The 14352-nt window shown below is 39.9% G+C and overlaps 1 protein-coding gene across 6 annotated transcripts in view; it reads right to left on the bottom strand.

Moving 5' to 3' along the window:
• The window catches only part of LOC124277555 (magnesium transporter NIPA2-like), a 64896-nt gene that overhangs the window by 47762 nt on the left and 2782 nt on the right, over positions 1 to 14352 (bottom strand). Inside the window, exon 1 of one of the 6 annotated variants that reach the window (XM_046713267.1) lies at positions 8061 to 8161. The exons of the other annotated variants lie outside the window; for them this stretch is intronic. Within the exon in view, the coding sequence (XP_046569223.1) occupies positions 8061 to 8099 (39 nt within the window). The 5' untranslated portion in view covers positions 8100 to 8161. Of the gene's footprint in view, positions 1 to 8060; positions 8162 to 14352 lie in introns of those variants that run through there. 6 annotated transcript variants of the gene reach the window in all.

Below are 14352 nucleotides of genomic sequence, written 5' to 3'. Positions count from 1 at the left end.
GAACATTGATAGTTTCGCTAAGCTCTTGTATAGTCCCTCGATGTCCTTCTAGATGATGATGATCTGGATTCAGGTGTCGCCCGGCGCATGCCTTCGCGAAGCTTCCTCGTCGTCCGTCGAGGACGACGATATGACCTTCGCGAAGGCTTCCGTGATGTCTGATGGTCCGAGTCCACATCTAGGGATGAAACCGCATAAGGTGATGATCTATCCCTGCCTTCGCCGAAGTCCTTCGCGAAGGCTGTATCTCTAGGTTCTTTCCGCCTTCGCGAAGGCTGTACATCTAGGTCCTTTTAAGCCGCTGCGAAGGCCTTCGCTGGCTGTACATCTAGGTCCTTCGTCAAGGTGGTCCGTGACTTCCTTCGCGAAGGTGACATCGTCCCTGGCTGGCTGCTACGTTGGCGGGGGTGCCTCTGGGGTGCTGTTCACGTTGGAGCCTTCGGCGAAAACTCGACCCTGCTACCGCGAGATATTGGTCCTCCATGATGTTCATAATTTGTCATCATGTCTTCTGGGATGGTCTGCGGCGAGGTCGCCGGTGCTTTATCTGCGGTGTTAATGGAGGGTCCACGGAAAATCGTCCGACATCAGTGTAGAGGCATCAGGCTGCATGGTGATCTCTGCTGATGTCGTTGTAGCTGTCCCCGTCCGTTTCTTGTGGCGACGTCGGGATGATGATCAGCTGATCATCGAGAGGTCCAGGTCATCGGCTGGAACAATCTCGGTTGAGAAAGTCCTAGTAGACTTCGCTGATTTTCCCTCAGAGGTCGATGCTGCCCTGGGTGTCGCGGCGTCTGCGTTGAGTGTTGGTAATGATGGGACCCTCAGGACGATCATCGATATCTGCGTTGGTACATCAGGCTGCATGCTGATCTGTGCCGACATCGGTCAATCTTTGATGTACATCCGTATGATGACCGGCTGATCATCATACAGGCCCAAAACTTCGATGGGAACGGTCTCCCGGTTGTTGAGATGTAGTAGAAAAACCCTCTAGTCTTCTGCTGCGACGATGGGATGTCTGGGGAAGCAGGATGCTTCTTGAGATGGCGGACTACGTCCCACACCTCTCCACCACTCTAGCGAACACCACACGGGAGGGGAGTCGGGCCAACAGCAGTAGACTGGCGAGGGTTCCGTGTATCAGTCATACTAGACTCTGCATACGACCTATCTGCTGTGCGTGCAAACGCCAAAGTAAATATTAATAAAAGGTAGAATTGGATAAATTAGTACCGCAACTGCAATGTGAATATAATAAACATGGCTCGCCGTACATCATATTAAAGGCGGATCAGCAGCAGCATAAAAACGTAATCTGCAATAGTACAGAATTTTCATCAACGTAATCCACTGAAACAAACACGGCGTCCCCGTGAATAAACTGTAGAAAACGACTAAAATATCAATATATAATCGTTGAAGGATACTAGCTAAACCTCTATAGATGTCTATACGAGGTAACTAACTAAATATAATTCAAAGGATATAGTGTGTCGGGAGACACAGGCGCTCTCACGTCCAGCTCACTGGGCGAAGAAGGAGAGAGTGAGGCACATGGGTGGAGGTGGCGCCCTCGTTCCCGCGCTTGTGGAAAGGAGGTAACTCGTGGTGAATACTGGTTGGTGATTTTAAATTGAAGGGAGCTTCAATTAGGGAGATACAAGTGTTCCACTATGTTCGCAAGAAGAAGAAGACAAGCAAAAAGAGCATGAGTCAGGATAAGGAAAAATAATTAAGAATTATTTACATGATTTATATGAAAAAGATGGAAGCGAAAGAACCGGAAATGATGCATCATATGCAAACAATACATATTTTCTTTTCATCAAAGGCAAGATGTGAACATGATTTAAACATCATATATGTATGAGTTAGCTGAGTTGATTGAGCATTGAGCAATATTATCATATCAGGTTGAGGGGGATAAAAAGCCAGAAGTGACACTGTCTCGTATTATTACCCCTTTACTCCTTTTGAGAAACTCATATGAGCAGACGCTGAAAACCTACAAAAATCAGGGTGAATACAGGACAATGGTGCATAGAGAGTTGTTGTTCCATAGATGCCTGGCCTACCTGTAGTTTTGGGAATTGGAAACCAAATCCACTATCGATTATTGGAGGACTTGTGGTGAACAATTACCCATTATAATCGAAATATATACATTTTAATGTAATCACCAATTTTAAGGGTTTTTCCCCAGATTTTTTTTAATTTATGTTTTTTATAACTAATACTGCCATGCAATGAAATGCAGGCATGCAAGGCAGACACTGGAATTGTAATCAAACAATAGAAGTGGTTAAAGGTTTACAAATTAATACAATGCGCATAGCCTTATGCTGTTGAGTGCAGCTTGTTCAGGGATATTTGTCAAATTCAATGTTTAGTTTACTTCATACAAGTGTGTTATACCAAAACAACAAACTTCTGATTAATCGAAAATATGTTTTTTTACAATCGATAATTAATTTTAGTCCTTCTTTTGAACGATTTTCGATTATTTTCGATCATTGGAACACCACTACACAGATGACTGGCCCATCTGAGCCCCTACTTGAATAACACATGGACTTAGACCACACTACCAACTGCCAATGACTCTATGATACGTAATGAGAACGATATTGAACAACTATGAAATCTGAAGTAAGAACCACCTTTACATGATTCTAAACTAGATTAGACACAATAGACACAACTATTTGCGGTCTATGTACAAAGTCAGGTTCAAAAAGAGGCATCCTTGAATATTTGTGAACCCTCTATTGTCTAATACTTTCCGTGGTCCTGAAAATACAAGTGATAAATCTTTAGAATCTGCTCATTTTGATCAATGCCTGTTATTTATAAATAAAAACAATTATTACATTTTATTCACGAATAAATCCACCAAAGAGACTAAGGGACATAGTACCATTGTCAAGTCACTTTTACTTTCACTACAAGTGTTGAAAAGGATGAAATTCAAGGGTTCCTTGACATAACCCAAAATGTTGAAGGTGGAAAGGCTAGTAAGTCTCTGGATTCCCAATACTTAAGGAGTAAGCCCCTTTGAGCACCGATAACAGATTACCACATCTGTGTTCACAGTCGCGAAGATTACTGATAACATTATTCCTTTACATACCAGTGTCACGGAGTAAAGTAATTTCATCAAAACTGCAAAAACTAGTACCAATGCTAACAATGAGACCTGCTATATAAGTGAGTGAGGGAGTTCAGTTTGATGCTGCTTTTAGAAACATTCCAGCAATATCACAGCAGAAATGGGCTTCACACATTGTACCCATGTGGGGAATCGAACCCGAGTCTTCAGTGTGACAAGCGAACGCTTTAACCACTAGGTTACCCCACCGCCCCCCTGCCATATAACTGGAAAATTGCTGAGTATCATGTTAAAAACAAACACATACACACAATGAGACAAAACTATGCGTTGAACTCAGCAAGTCAGTGGAGGCTGTGTCGCACCTAGATCACGCGATCAGTGACACCAGTCTGTAGCTGGCTGCATGTGTGCACTTTTATTAGGAATAAGGAATGTCATATTCCTCTCACTTATATTATTCTCAGACAATATGTACCATAACAAATAACTAAACCTGTCATATATCGACATCAACTGACCTTCAACTGTCTGCACAATGAGTACCATCAAGTTTCTATACTTACAAATCAAAATAACATCTGTGAACGAAGTAAAAATTTATTAAACATTTACTTTTCACAACATACCAGATTCTACAAGATCAATAACACCACACCATTTCAAGAAAATGAATAACAATTTTTTCAATCTACAAAACAATCACTAATCTTACTTCGTAGGTGTCTGTAATGGTGGAATGTAACTGACACAATGTCGGGCAGGTTAACACTCCATCACCGGCCATGTTACTGAGTGCGTAAGCCGCCCATCTTGAACACCCACATACTTCAGCCCAAGTATTGTTATACCTGTCCAGGTATTGATTCGGTTGTCACACAACCTTAACTCAACCGCCAGGTGATGATCAGCACTCATCAAACTAGCTCAATATTGAAAAAGCCAGAAACATACCCATAAATATTTCAGTAATTATTAATCATCATGGCGGTTTGGAAAAGGTAATTCAGCAATGGTAAGTGCCACCTGTTACCGAGCCAACAAAGCCAGCAGAACAAATTTGAGCTAATAAATAGATATATATCTAAATAGTCAGTGCGTGGCCTTTCCATTGATGACATATCTATTAGAAATGGGTGTGTTGGATTTTAACACCTCTTTGCATAGAATATCTGTGTAACAGCCAGTTGGTTGTCTCATGCATTCAGCAATATTCCAACTCTTACAGTGGCCTGGAAATAATCGGAACAAAATTCCAACATCACGAGCACTGATCTGCCTAACTGGGATACAGTGACAAGGATGAACTCAGTCATTGAGCCTGTACACCTGATCCTGATAGTCGCCCCTTTCTCTAAAGAATGTGTGTTGCTGGAGACCAATTCTAACTGGAATCTGTATGGATAACCTATCAGTCAGTCAATCAGTCAGTCTCTCCCAACACACACCAGTGGCAAGTAGTGTTGGGAAGGGGCGGTGGGGTAGTCTAGTGGTTAAAGCGTTGGCTCGTCACGCCGAAGACCCGGGTTCGAATCCCCACATGGGTACAATGAGTGAAGCCCATTTCTGGTGTCCCCCGCCGTGATATTGCTGGAATATTGCTAAAAGCGGCGTAAAACCAAACTCACTCAGTGTTGGGAATTGGGGTAAATCTCATAATTGATGATTGGTTCATGACAACCGATCAATCATCGAAAATAATTGGTTAGCGTAATTTATCAAATTTTCCTGGTTATGTTTGTTAATGCACAACAAATAAAGAAGAAACATGTAGTTCTCTCTGGGTTTTTTTTGCAAATTGCACAAAATGCATTTGCAAATTTCACATCTTTAAAGGATGACTAGTGTGTTAGGAACATGCATTTCCTGGAGTTGTTAAGATAAATTTAATCATGACTTGGACTGACTGAGTGAGTTTGGTTTTACGCCGCTTTTAGCAATATTCCAGCAACATCACGGCGGGGGACACCAGAAACAGGCTTCACACATTGTACCCATGTGGGGATTCGAACCCGGGTCAATGCTTTAACCACTAGGCTACCCCACCGCCCCCATGACTTGGAACGAGCTTGTAGTGCTTATGCAATGTAGAGACAAAATCAACTTTTTGAAAAATATTGTTATTGCAAACAAGTGTTCCAAAATTGTTTGTGTTCGATTATGAGAAAACATGATCGATTGCTTGGTCGTCTTCAATTATTTCAATTAATCGGACCACCACTAGTGGCAAGGCCACAGATGCTTACCATGTAGGTGGCAGTTATATCCTAGTTTTACAAAGGGAGACAACACTGAACAGTGAATTTCTGTGCCTTAGATCACAGAGCACCTTTGTCAACAAGATCAAGTTGGTGGATGAGTTCCCGGTAGGTTTCAGACAGGTTTTCACCAATGTCACTTAATTTGACCAGGAACAAATCAACATTTACACAGTTAAAATCCCTTGGGGATGATGCTCACATACTAAAGATCATTATGAAGGAAAATCTAGATTCAAACCATGATTTCTGGACCCTGAAACTGCTAAGAAATATAACTCTTTACAACCTCTTCGAATGCATGTTACAGATATATATATACAGATGGCATTGTGACAGTTTCATTACTTCTGTAATTCAATGCATTTTAATCCCACACAAACATGGTGATGGCCCAGGTTACTAAAAATCTATTTAATTGATTAAATCATTATTGTACATCTGCCATGGGTCATCTCTTCATAGAGAACATCATCTATGGTGTTTGTGGTCATAGCAGCTACAAGGGGAGGTCCTCTCTCCTTGGTTATTACTTGTACCATTGTATAAGATTGGTGGAGTGAGTTAGTATGGTTTTACACCACTTTTAGCAACATTCCTGCAATATCACGACAGGAGACACCAGAAATGGGACATTGCAACCATGTGGGGAATCAAACCTGGGTCTTTGGCATGAAGGAAAATGCTAAAACTAGTTAAACCACTAGTCTACACCACCACCCTCTGATTTATTCAGACTGATGGGACAATAAAATCATGAGTCATTTCGCGTCTCGACATAATCAGTATGGATTATGATTAGGAAACGGTAATAGACAAAAAATAAATTGTGTGGAATAAATCTAATAAAAAACAACCTCCCTTGTTTCTTTGCTTGTAAAACTACAGCAGTATTTCTTATTCTTACAATTTCCTAATGATAGGAACAGCTACAACGACTTTTCTGATGGAGACCAAATTAGTGTACCAGCATGACAGTGTGTGTTGGGTATTCATGCTGAATAAACATATGTCAGTTTTATCAGAGGGTATCAGCTTTAATAATGTTGGAGGAAAACCTGAAGTAATGCCGATTTTTGACCACTTTGGTGAAACCAACGAGCATGGCCCAAACGAATGAAGAAACATCATCTGAGTGAGTGAGTTTAACTTTGGTTTTACACCACATTTAGCAATATTCCATCAATATTACAGCGGGGCACACCAGAACACATTTTACCCATGTGGGTAATTGAAACCGGGGCTTCGGGTGACGAGCAAATGCTTTAACCACGAGGCCACCTCACCGCCCCAGACATCATATGAGCTAACGGTGATTCAAACCCACAATCACGGGTTACTAGCATGCTCAAAAGATGCACCTCTGAACAACAAATTGCTCCACCATGAAGTGGCCCCTCAGCCCTCATAATAACAGTAAGGAGCATTACAACACAGCTGGAAAAACTCTTGCCTATTCTAACATAAATGCTGAAATGATTACCTATTGATTTTCAACACACGCTCATTAAAGGGCCTGTCGTATGGCTGTTTGGATAAGTTATTCATGATTGACTGCCATATCTGACACTGGAGCCTGCCGAAATCCCAGTTACATCTTGGGCATCACTCAAGTCTTATATTGCGGTTTTCAGTTGGTTACAGATCATTTCATTTTCTAGGTCATTTTCATTCAAAGAGTCTTTTTCAAAATTTGGAAGGATACAAGATGTTATCATTTCAAAAGTTTATAAAATAATGAAAATGTCCTCATGCCATTTGCCATGTGAAGAGTTTGGCACAATATATTCTCACTCCTTACACATGACTCAAGAAAACATAAGAACCACCCGATGACTACGGTGGCCTAGAAATAATCAATCCTGGACCAGACAGTCCAGTAATCGACATCATGAGCATTTATCTGCCAAATTGGGTCAAGTCACTGAGCCTGTACACCTGATCCCATGGGTTGCTCCTTACTCCTAAAAGGGTGTGTTGATGAAGGCCAATTCTAAGTGGGATCTGCAGGGATTGACTCAAGTACACTGAGGAAAGGCATACGTACCTGACACAATATATTCCAAATCCTTATGTACTACTCAAATTCTAGATTCTTATGGTAAAATGACCCAATTCTGTCATAGTACTTTCCTCAATCTGTCACAACTTTTATTAACAAAATGACATTTCTTCATTTGAAATATTTTGAATACACTGTTATTGTTCTTTTTTCTCTCTCTTTCACTCACTCACTCACTCACTCATGCATGCATGCAAGAATAGGTTGTTGAAGATCTGCTATGATTTTATATCTAGTACCACAAGATCCTGAAAAGAAATTTCCTGAAGCAAAAAAACTCACAAAAAAATCTCAAAACACTTAAAATGGAACAAATTCCACAAATTTATATTGGTTTATGATTTATGAATTGCTAATTATAACTTATGATCTTACAAATGCTAGACACAAAACTCTAGTTCCCGATAAAAGGTCATGTTTAAACATGGTAACAATGCATACCAAAGTATATGCTTCATGACCTTCCAAGCCAGTATACTGGATTCAAACGCATTCACACACAAACACATTAACACACTGATATATAGAAGCCATATGTATAAGCAGACACTTGCAGAGTGTAGAGAAGAAGCAGGATGAGAGTAATGTCCCTTGTTTTGGACAGCTCCCAGCACCAGCCATGTTTTACCTGTTCAGAAGGTGTTGCTGTGGAGTTCAAGTAGGGCATGCTGTTAAAGACACGGTCCTGGGTCAAACTGTATCTAGACTGAACGTATCTAAGAGTGGACAAGATCCAGCAGGTGACCAGTCCCAAACAAAGGAAGAACTGCCTCTAGAAAAAACAGCCACACATGCTATAGGCCTCCTTACAGGTGCTTTTTCAAGGTGCGAACGTAACAACGTGTAGCATACAACTTGGAGTAACAACAAAGATCATAACGACTTCCGTTTTTGTGTAGTTGCATACAACTCTGATATTGCGAGATTCTCATTCACGATTCCGCCACATTGATTTGTCAAATGAAGAAGAGACGCTAGTGCTAATATCAGTATATATACTACTCAAAAGAATCCAAGGAACAGTGGTAATTTTGGGTCAGATGCTTTTAGTTAATATGCTGGAAAATGTACAGAGATTGTTCCCACATTTTTGAGTTGCAAGTTGAAGCTTCCATAGGTCTTATTCTCCTGAATACACCCAAACCTGCTAGTGCACGTCATAGTGCAAATCTCCCCGAACATCATGCACAAATTTCCCTTAAAGGCAACGTGGCTTTCTCAACACAGATCAATCACATGTTGAAAACCATGCCTAGCCGTCGCCATCTAAGCATTGCGGACAGGGGAGAGCTACTGGGTGGATCCAGGAGGGTATTGCAAGTGCACGGGTTGAGGCTACTGTACAAAGACATTAAAGCTTCACACAAAGTTGCTTGTTCACAGACTATGGGTTCGCTTCCAAACTACTGGTGGGCTTCAGCAATGGTCACCGCACTCCTCTCCTCTATCACATCCAAGGGAATCTGACTTCCATAAGGTATCGGGATGAGATTTTGCAACCCCTCGTTCTTCCAGCCCTCAACATCATTGGTCACGCAGCCATTTTGCAGGACGATAACGCACGACCACACTGTGGGAGAGTTGTCATTGACTTCCTGCAACAACACAATGTCAACACCATGCAGTGGCCGGCCTATTCACCCGATTTAGCACCCATTGAACACCTGTGGGACGTGTTAGGGCACCATGTAAGGATCAATCATCCAACCCCCTGTAAACGCTGCCCAGTTGTTGCAATTCCTGCAACAAGAGTGGTTAGCTATTCCCCAAGACACTCTGAGGAATCTTGTTGCATCAATGAGAAGACGGTGCCTCGCCTGCATTGAGAGCAGTTAGGGGACACACACACTAGTAGAGAACTCTAGTTCCTATGACTTTTGCAAGTGACCCCTATCACGGTAGTAGATACATTGTGTCCATACACTCCTTGTGTTTGATGTGAATTCATGTGATTTTGTTTCTGCAATGAATTGACCATAACCACCAATAAACTTTGTTTTCATCGTATCATATTTGTTTTCTATATAATAAAAACCTTGGTGTTCCTTGGATTCTTTTGAGTAGTATATATCACAGTCTCTTAAAAAGAAAAGAAAGCCTAAATCTATGGTGTACGTAGCTGGGTTTTCAGGCAAAAACCGTTCAGTTTCTAATCCGGTTTCTTCTGTTGTGTCTACGACATGATGTAAACCTAAACAAAGGGAGGTCACTCTGAGGTGAACAGTCCTAAGTGATTCGATTGGTTGGGAGCCTGCAACTTGTAGTATTAATTAAAATTATGAATTAGTCTTATGACTAGTAAACTATTTAAAAATCGTTGACGATTACAGGTACTCTGACAATGCAACTGTGTTGCATACTATAAGTTGTTACTTAATGTCGCACCGAGAAAACACATCTTTACCTAGACTTGAAATAGACATCACACATGGAACTAACATATTTGAGTCTGTCTTAAAACACTCTAAGTTAATAACATGATCTAGCATAAACTTGCTTTCATATTTTTTAATACTGGTTATTTTTTAACAGATTTGGCAATTTTAATGTTTGTGTTTGCTCTGCTCAAATCTTTGTAGCAACTTTAAGTAAGAGAATGTATGTATACAGTAGAAACAAATTATGATATAGTTTAAATAAATATGTGCACACTATTACAAATTAATAATTCATTAACCAACTTCACTGAATACTAGATGAAAACAAACACTAGAGTCAGTTTAATACTACACTATTTGCTATAGTGTTAAAGAGAGTGAAGTGACAAATTAAGATAGCAAAGCAGGTTAAACAAGCTATGTTATGTTTGTCAGAAATAAGTGTAAATGGAAGTCAAATATAGTTTCTTTACACAGCAAACACTGACAAATAGAAACGTTTCAGTTGAGTTTGTGTGTTAATTAGCTTGTGGTTGTATTTCATGGATACAAACAGGACGCTAGAAGTCGATATGGGTTTCTGTGTACCTATGTTCAGGGCTCCAGATAATTTTTCATGATCAGAAGTACGTACTCCTTATGTTTTCTATATAGGAGTACTGGAAAACAATAAGAGTACACTCAGAGTACTTAATGGAATTTAATGGAGTATCAGTAATCTTGCGTTTCGTTTCATATATGCACCACAACATTGCTACTCTTGTGTAAACAGGTCAATAAAGAATAAAACAATACGTTTTCAGATAAATACATCTGTAAATGATTCTAAGACCGTACACAATTGCTGTGGTGCGTATCTGCTAAGTTTTCTAAATTATTTCCTACCGTATCGTGCATATTTTATATCCGTACATACGCCGATACGGCCCTTATCTGGAGCCCTGTATGTTAATAACTGAACTCGGATCTTCTAGGTGTGATGAGTGAACACTTTAACCACTAGGCTACCCTACCACCCCAATTTATCAGAACAATTTCTAGACTTAATGTCTACAAAGCTATCGACCATGACCAATAGGAACAATGAATTAGTAAGCATTTTTTAATAAACTACTCCAAAGAAATTAAAGAACAACTGATGCTATGTCATATGAAAGAATTGGGTGTTCAGACAGGGCTTTGGGGGTAAGAAACCCACAAGGACAGGAAGGAGAGCACACCTCAGGGTGGATCTGTATGCCAACCTACCATAATGGGACAGGGCTCTGTACAGGAAATTCCAGCATCTACAACCACAACTGTGCCACATAGAATAACACTTAGTCTCTGAATACATATAAGTTTGATTGTAACAATTATACCCATTTAAATTGAAACAGAGCCCTGGGAGACCAGAGATTCAGAACCTGGAGAAATCTAGACTTGCTTCATTTAGGGCTTTAGCGTTGCAGGGAGGGCTAGGAAGTAGGGGAAATAATATGGTTCAGGGACTGTGAGAGACTAGTGTGCCATACTTCAAACTCACAGGTCAATGTAGAACCAAGATGGTATTGTCAAGTTTCCCTTAATTTCTGAAATTGGTTTGTGAATTGTTCAAATGAAATCAGTTTATAGAGGTTTCAATGGAAACTAAGCCATGAAAGGCATAAGAATATATTTACCACACTAGAAACAGATCAATCAGACCTCCCACATAACTTATTACCTTGTACCTAAAAGCCACCAATACATTACTTGGGTTCATATCAGACTCAAAGAATTTCTACTCAGCGTAATCACCAGTCTACATTGATCTACCGACTGGATGCATCCCAGGTACTGATTCATAATAGAAAACACTTCTCAATAAAGACTTCTAGTATTCCCCTGAAGGATTTAAACCTGTGTGGCTCTCATTTCTTTTGAATAACTGACATTACAATATACCACATACATGTCCTCAAGGAAATAAAAATAAAAATAAAAACTTGAAGCATGTTTGACAAGCAGCAAGACCATGGATACGTTTACAAGCATTAGAATGGCCACTACATGTCCCTTACTACTTGTAATATTGCAAGGTGACTTTGTGTTAATTCAAATAAGCATTAAATTATACACTTAGTTTCTGGTTTGAGACACTGCGTCATCAGTTATAGTCACTCTAACACACACCTCACAAATAGCTTCAATCCATTAGCTTGTTTCACAACAAAGAGGGTTTCACCAACTGCTCAACATGTTTAAAGAACAAACATCCTAACCGAGGCTGCCTAAAATACACTTATTTCAGTGACCAAGTTTGGAAGAGAATCTTTTGGGCATCGTCTCTGAACTGTGAAAAGGCTGAATTTCTTGAGAGGCATTTAGAAATTGGATGAACATGAGATACATGACATGTTTTATGGTTAACAACTTCTTTTTATTCTTTATAAGACGTTTCAGAGCGTGGTTAGAGCGTCCGCCCAGAGAAGGAAAGGTCCCGGGTTCGATCCCCGGCCGCGTCATACCAAAAGACGTTAAATATGGTACTTGTTGGTCCCTGTCTGGCTCTCGGCATTAATGGGTACAACAAGGACTGGTCGGCTTGGAGTCAGTATAATGTGTCTGAGTGGGGTATTCATGCTTCACTGCGGCATGGTATCTCAGTGGGCTAGCACTATAAAACCAGCTTCAGTCTGGGCTAGTACAAGCAGCCGCACATACACATACACACGCATGCACGTCGTCATATGAGCGAAATATTCTCAAACACGACGTTAAACCCAATTTCACTTCACTTCACTTCGTTCATCAGACAACTTTTTTTCTTTATACTACGTTTCAGAGATAATTCTTGCTCCTTCATCAGGTGAATGACGAAGGAGCAAGACTTAGCTCTAAAACGTCATATAAAGAATAAAAAGAAGTTGTTATTCATAAAACATGTCAAGTGAAAGGCTAAAAAGTGGCCCACAACATGAACACAGATGCATATCATGTTCATTTAAGTATACCAAACACTTCTTGATTCGCGTCTGCTCCACTGAACTCATCTACTGGAACTTTTGGACATTTAGGGCCTATGGTCCATAATGGACTGATCTTGCTGGACAGAATGTTCACTCTACTCTTGGACCTGTGGTTCTAGTAACAGACTAGAATGATGACACTACTGGCATTAAATGACACAGATGACAGTGGATACTCCCAGTTGCCCTCCAACCCGCCCACACTCTAGTCCTGTACTAGCAGCTTCTAGTATGGATGCCTGCAGCCTAGTTTACGCTAACTCTACAGGAGTGACTGAGCGAGTTTAGTTTTAAGCCGCACTCAGCAATATTCCAGCTATATGGCAGCTGTCTGTAAATAACTGTCTGGACCAGATAATCCAGTGATCAACAGCATCAGCATCAATCTACCCAATAGGGGTCCCTGACTCTACAACCTATAACCAAAGGTGTGGTAACGAACCTGTTTCTAATACATTGTCAAATTATGTACACAAACAAAACATATAAAAATCGATATCAGAAGTGTTCTAATCAATGACATTAAGACTAATCTGTTTTAACACTAGCAAATTTGGTAACTTAGAACCACAGTGGAATATCAAAATCCGCTGACCAAAGCTGATATTCTTAATACATGTATATTCTTATTACATACAAACCCCAAAGATCTGCTCATTCTGTTCTTGATTATGTAATAGGTAAAAGATTTGCAAGTGATTGAAAAAAGTACTAAGCTGTCAATCACAGAACACGATGAACATAGAATATTCACAATAATAGTAAGTTATTTTCAGATACTAACAGGCTGCCTTTTCTTCTTGTCCAGTAACATCCTCAACCTACCCAATCCTTTATAAGTATACAAGAAGCATTCAAACTGCAAAGTTTTGTTTGTAAGGTTAAAACATTTGCATCTACTTGGAATTAAATAATTCGTAATTAAACCTCATCTATTTCTATCTATCTGATAACCAGTTTGTGTCCTGTCTCCATCGGATACACTGACAACAATAAATGAATATTTGCCTTCACTGTTTTATTTCTGGATATCTCAAGACATCCATGTGAATGACAAGGGCATTTCATCTTATGTTCATTACCCACAGATTCATTCCATCTGAAAATTAAAACATATTCCTGACAAGTCTTAGTTGATTTGAAACATCTACATATACCATGGTATATGGCCTTTCTAATAGTTTCAAAACTGATTTAAAATGTTCATTTTGTCTCAATGCATGATGAATGGCTAAATTTACAATGAAATTCCCTAGGCCTTTAATTATCCTAATGCTAAGAAAAGAATTAAGAGTTTCCACATTTTGATAATAAAACCAAACAACAAGCTCCACCAAATTATATTTTCAACGGTCACATTCATTAATTCAATTTTATATTAACGGGGTCAAGAAAGGAAGGTAAGAAAGTAGAAATGTTCATGAAAGTGTTAGTGGACAAATACAAAATGAACATTATGCCTTACCCCTCAGGCCAGGGCAACCCACAATGGCTGAATAAGACAAGTAAACAGTAATGTACAACAAGTGTGTCACTGCCTGGAAAAGGATGG

The sequence above is a fragment of the Haliotis rubra genome, unplaced genomic scaffold, assembly GCF_003918875.1.
Source record: "Haliotis rubra isolate DU_JTF1 unplaced genomic scaffold, ASM391887v1 Scf223, whole genome shotgun sequence".
In the NCBI taxonomy this organism is placed as follows: domain Eukaryota; kingdom Metazoa; phylum Mollusca; class Gastropoda; order Lepetellida; family Haliotidae; genus Haliotis; species Haliotis rubra.
This window is presented reverse-complemented; position numbering and strand designations above follow the sequence as displayed.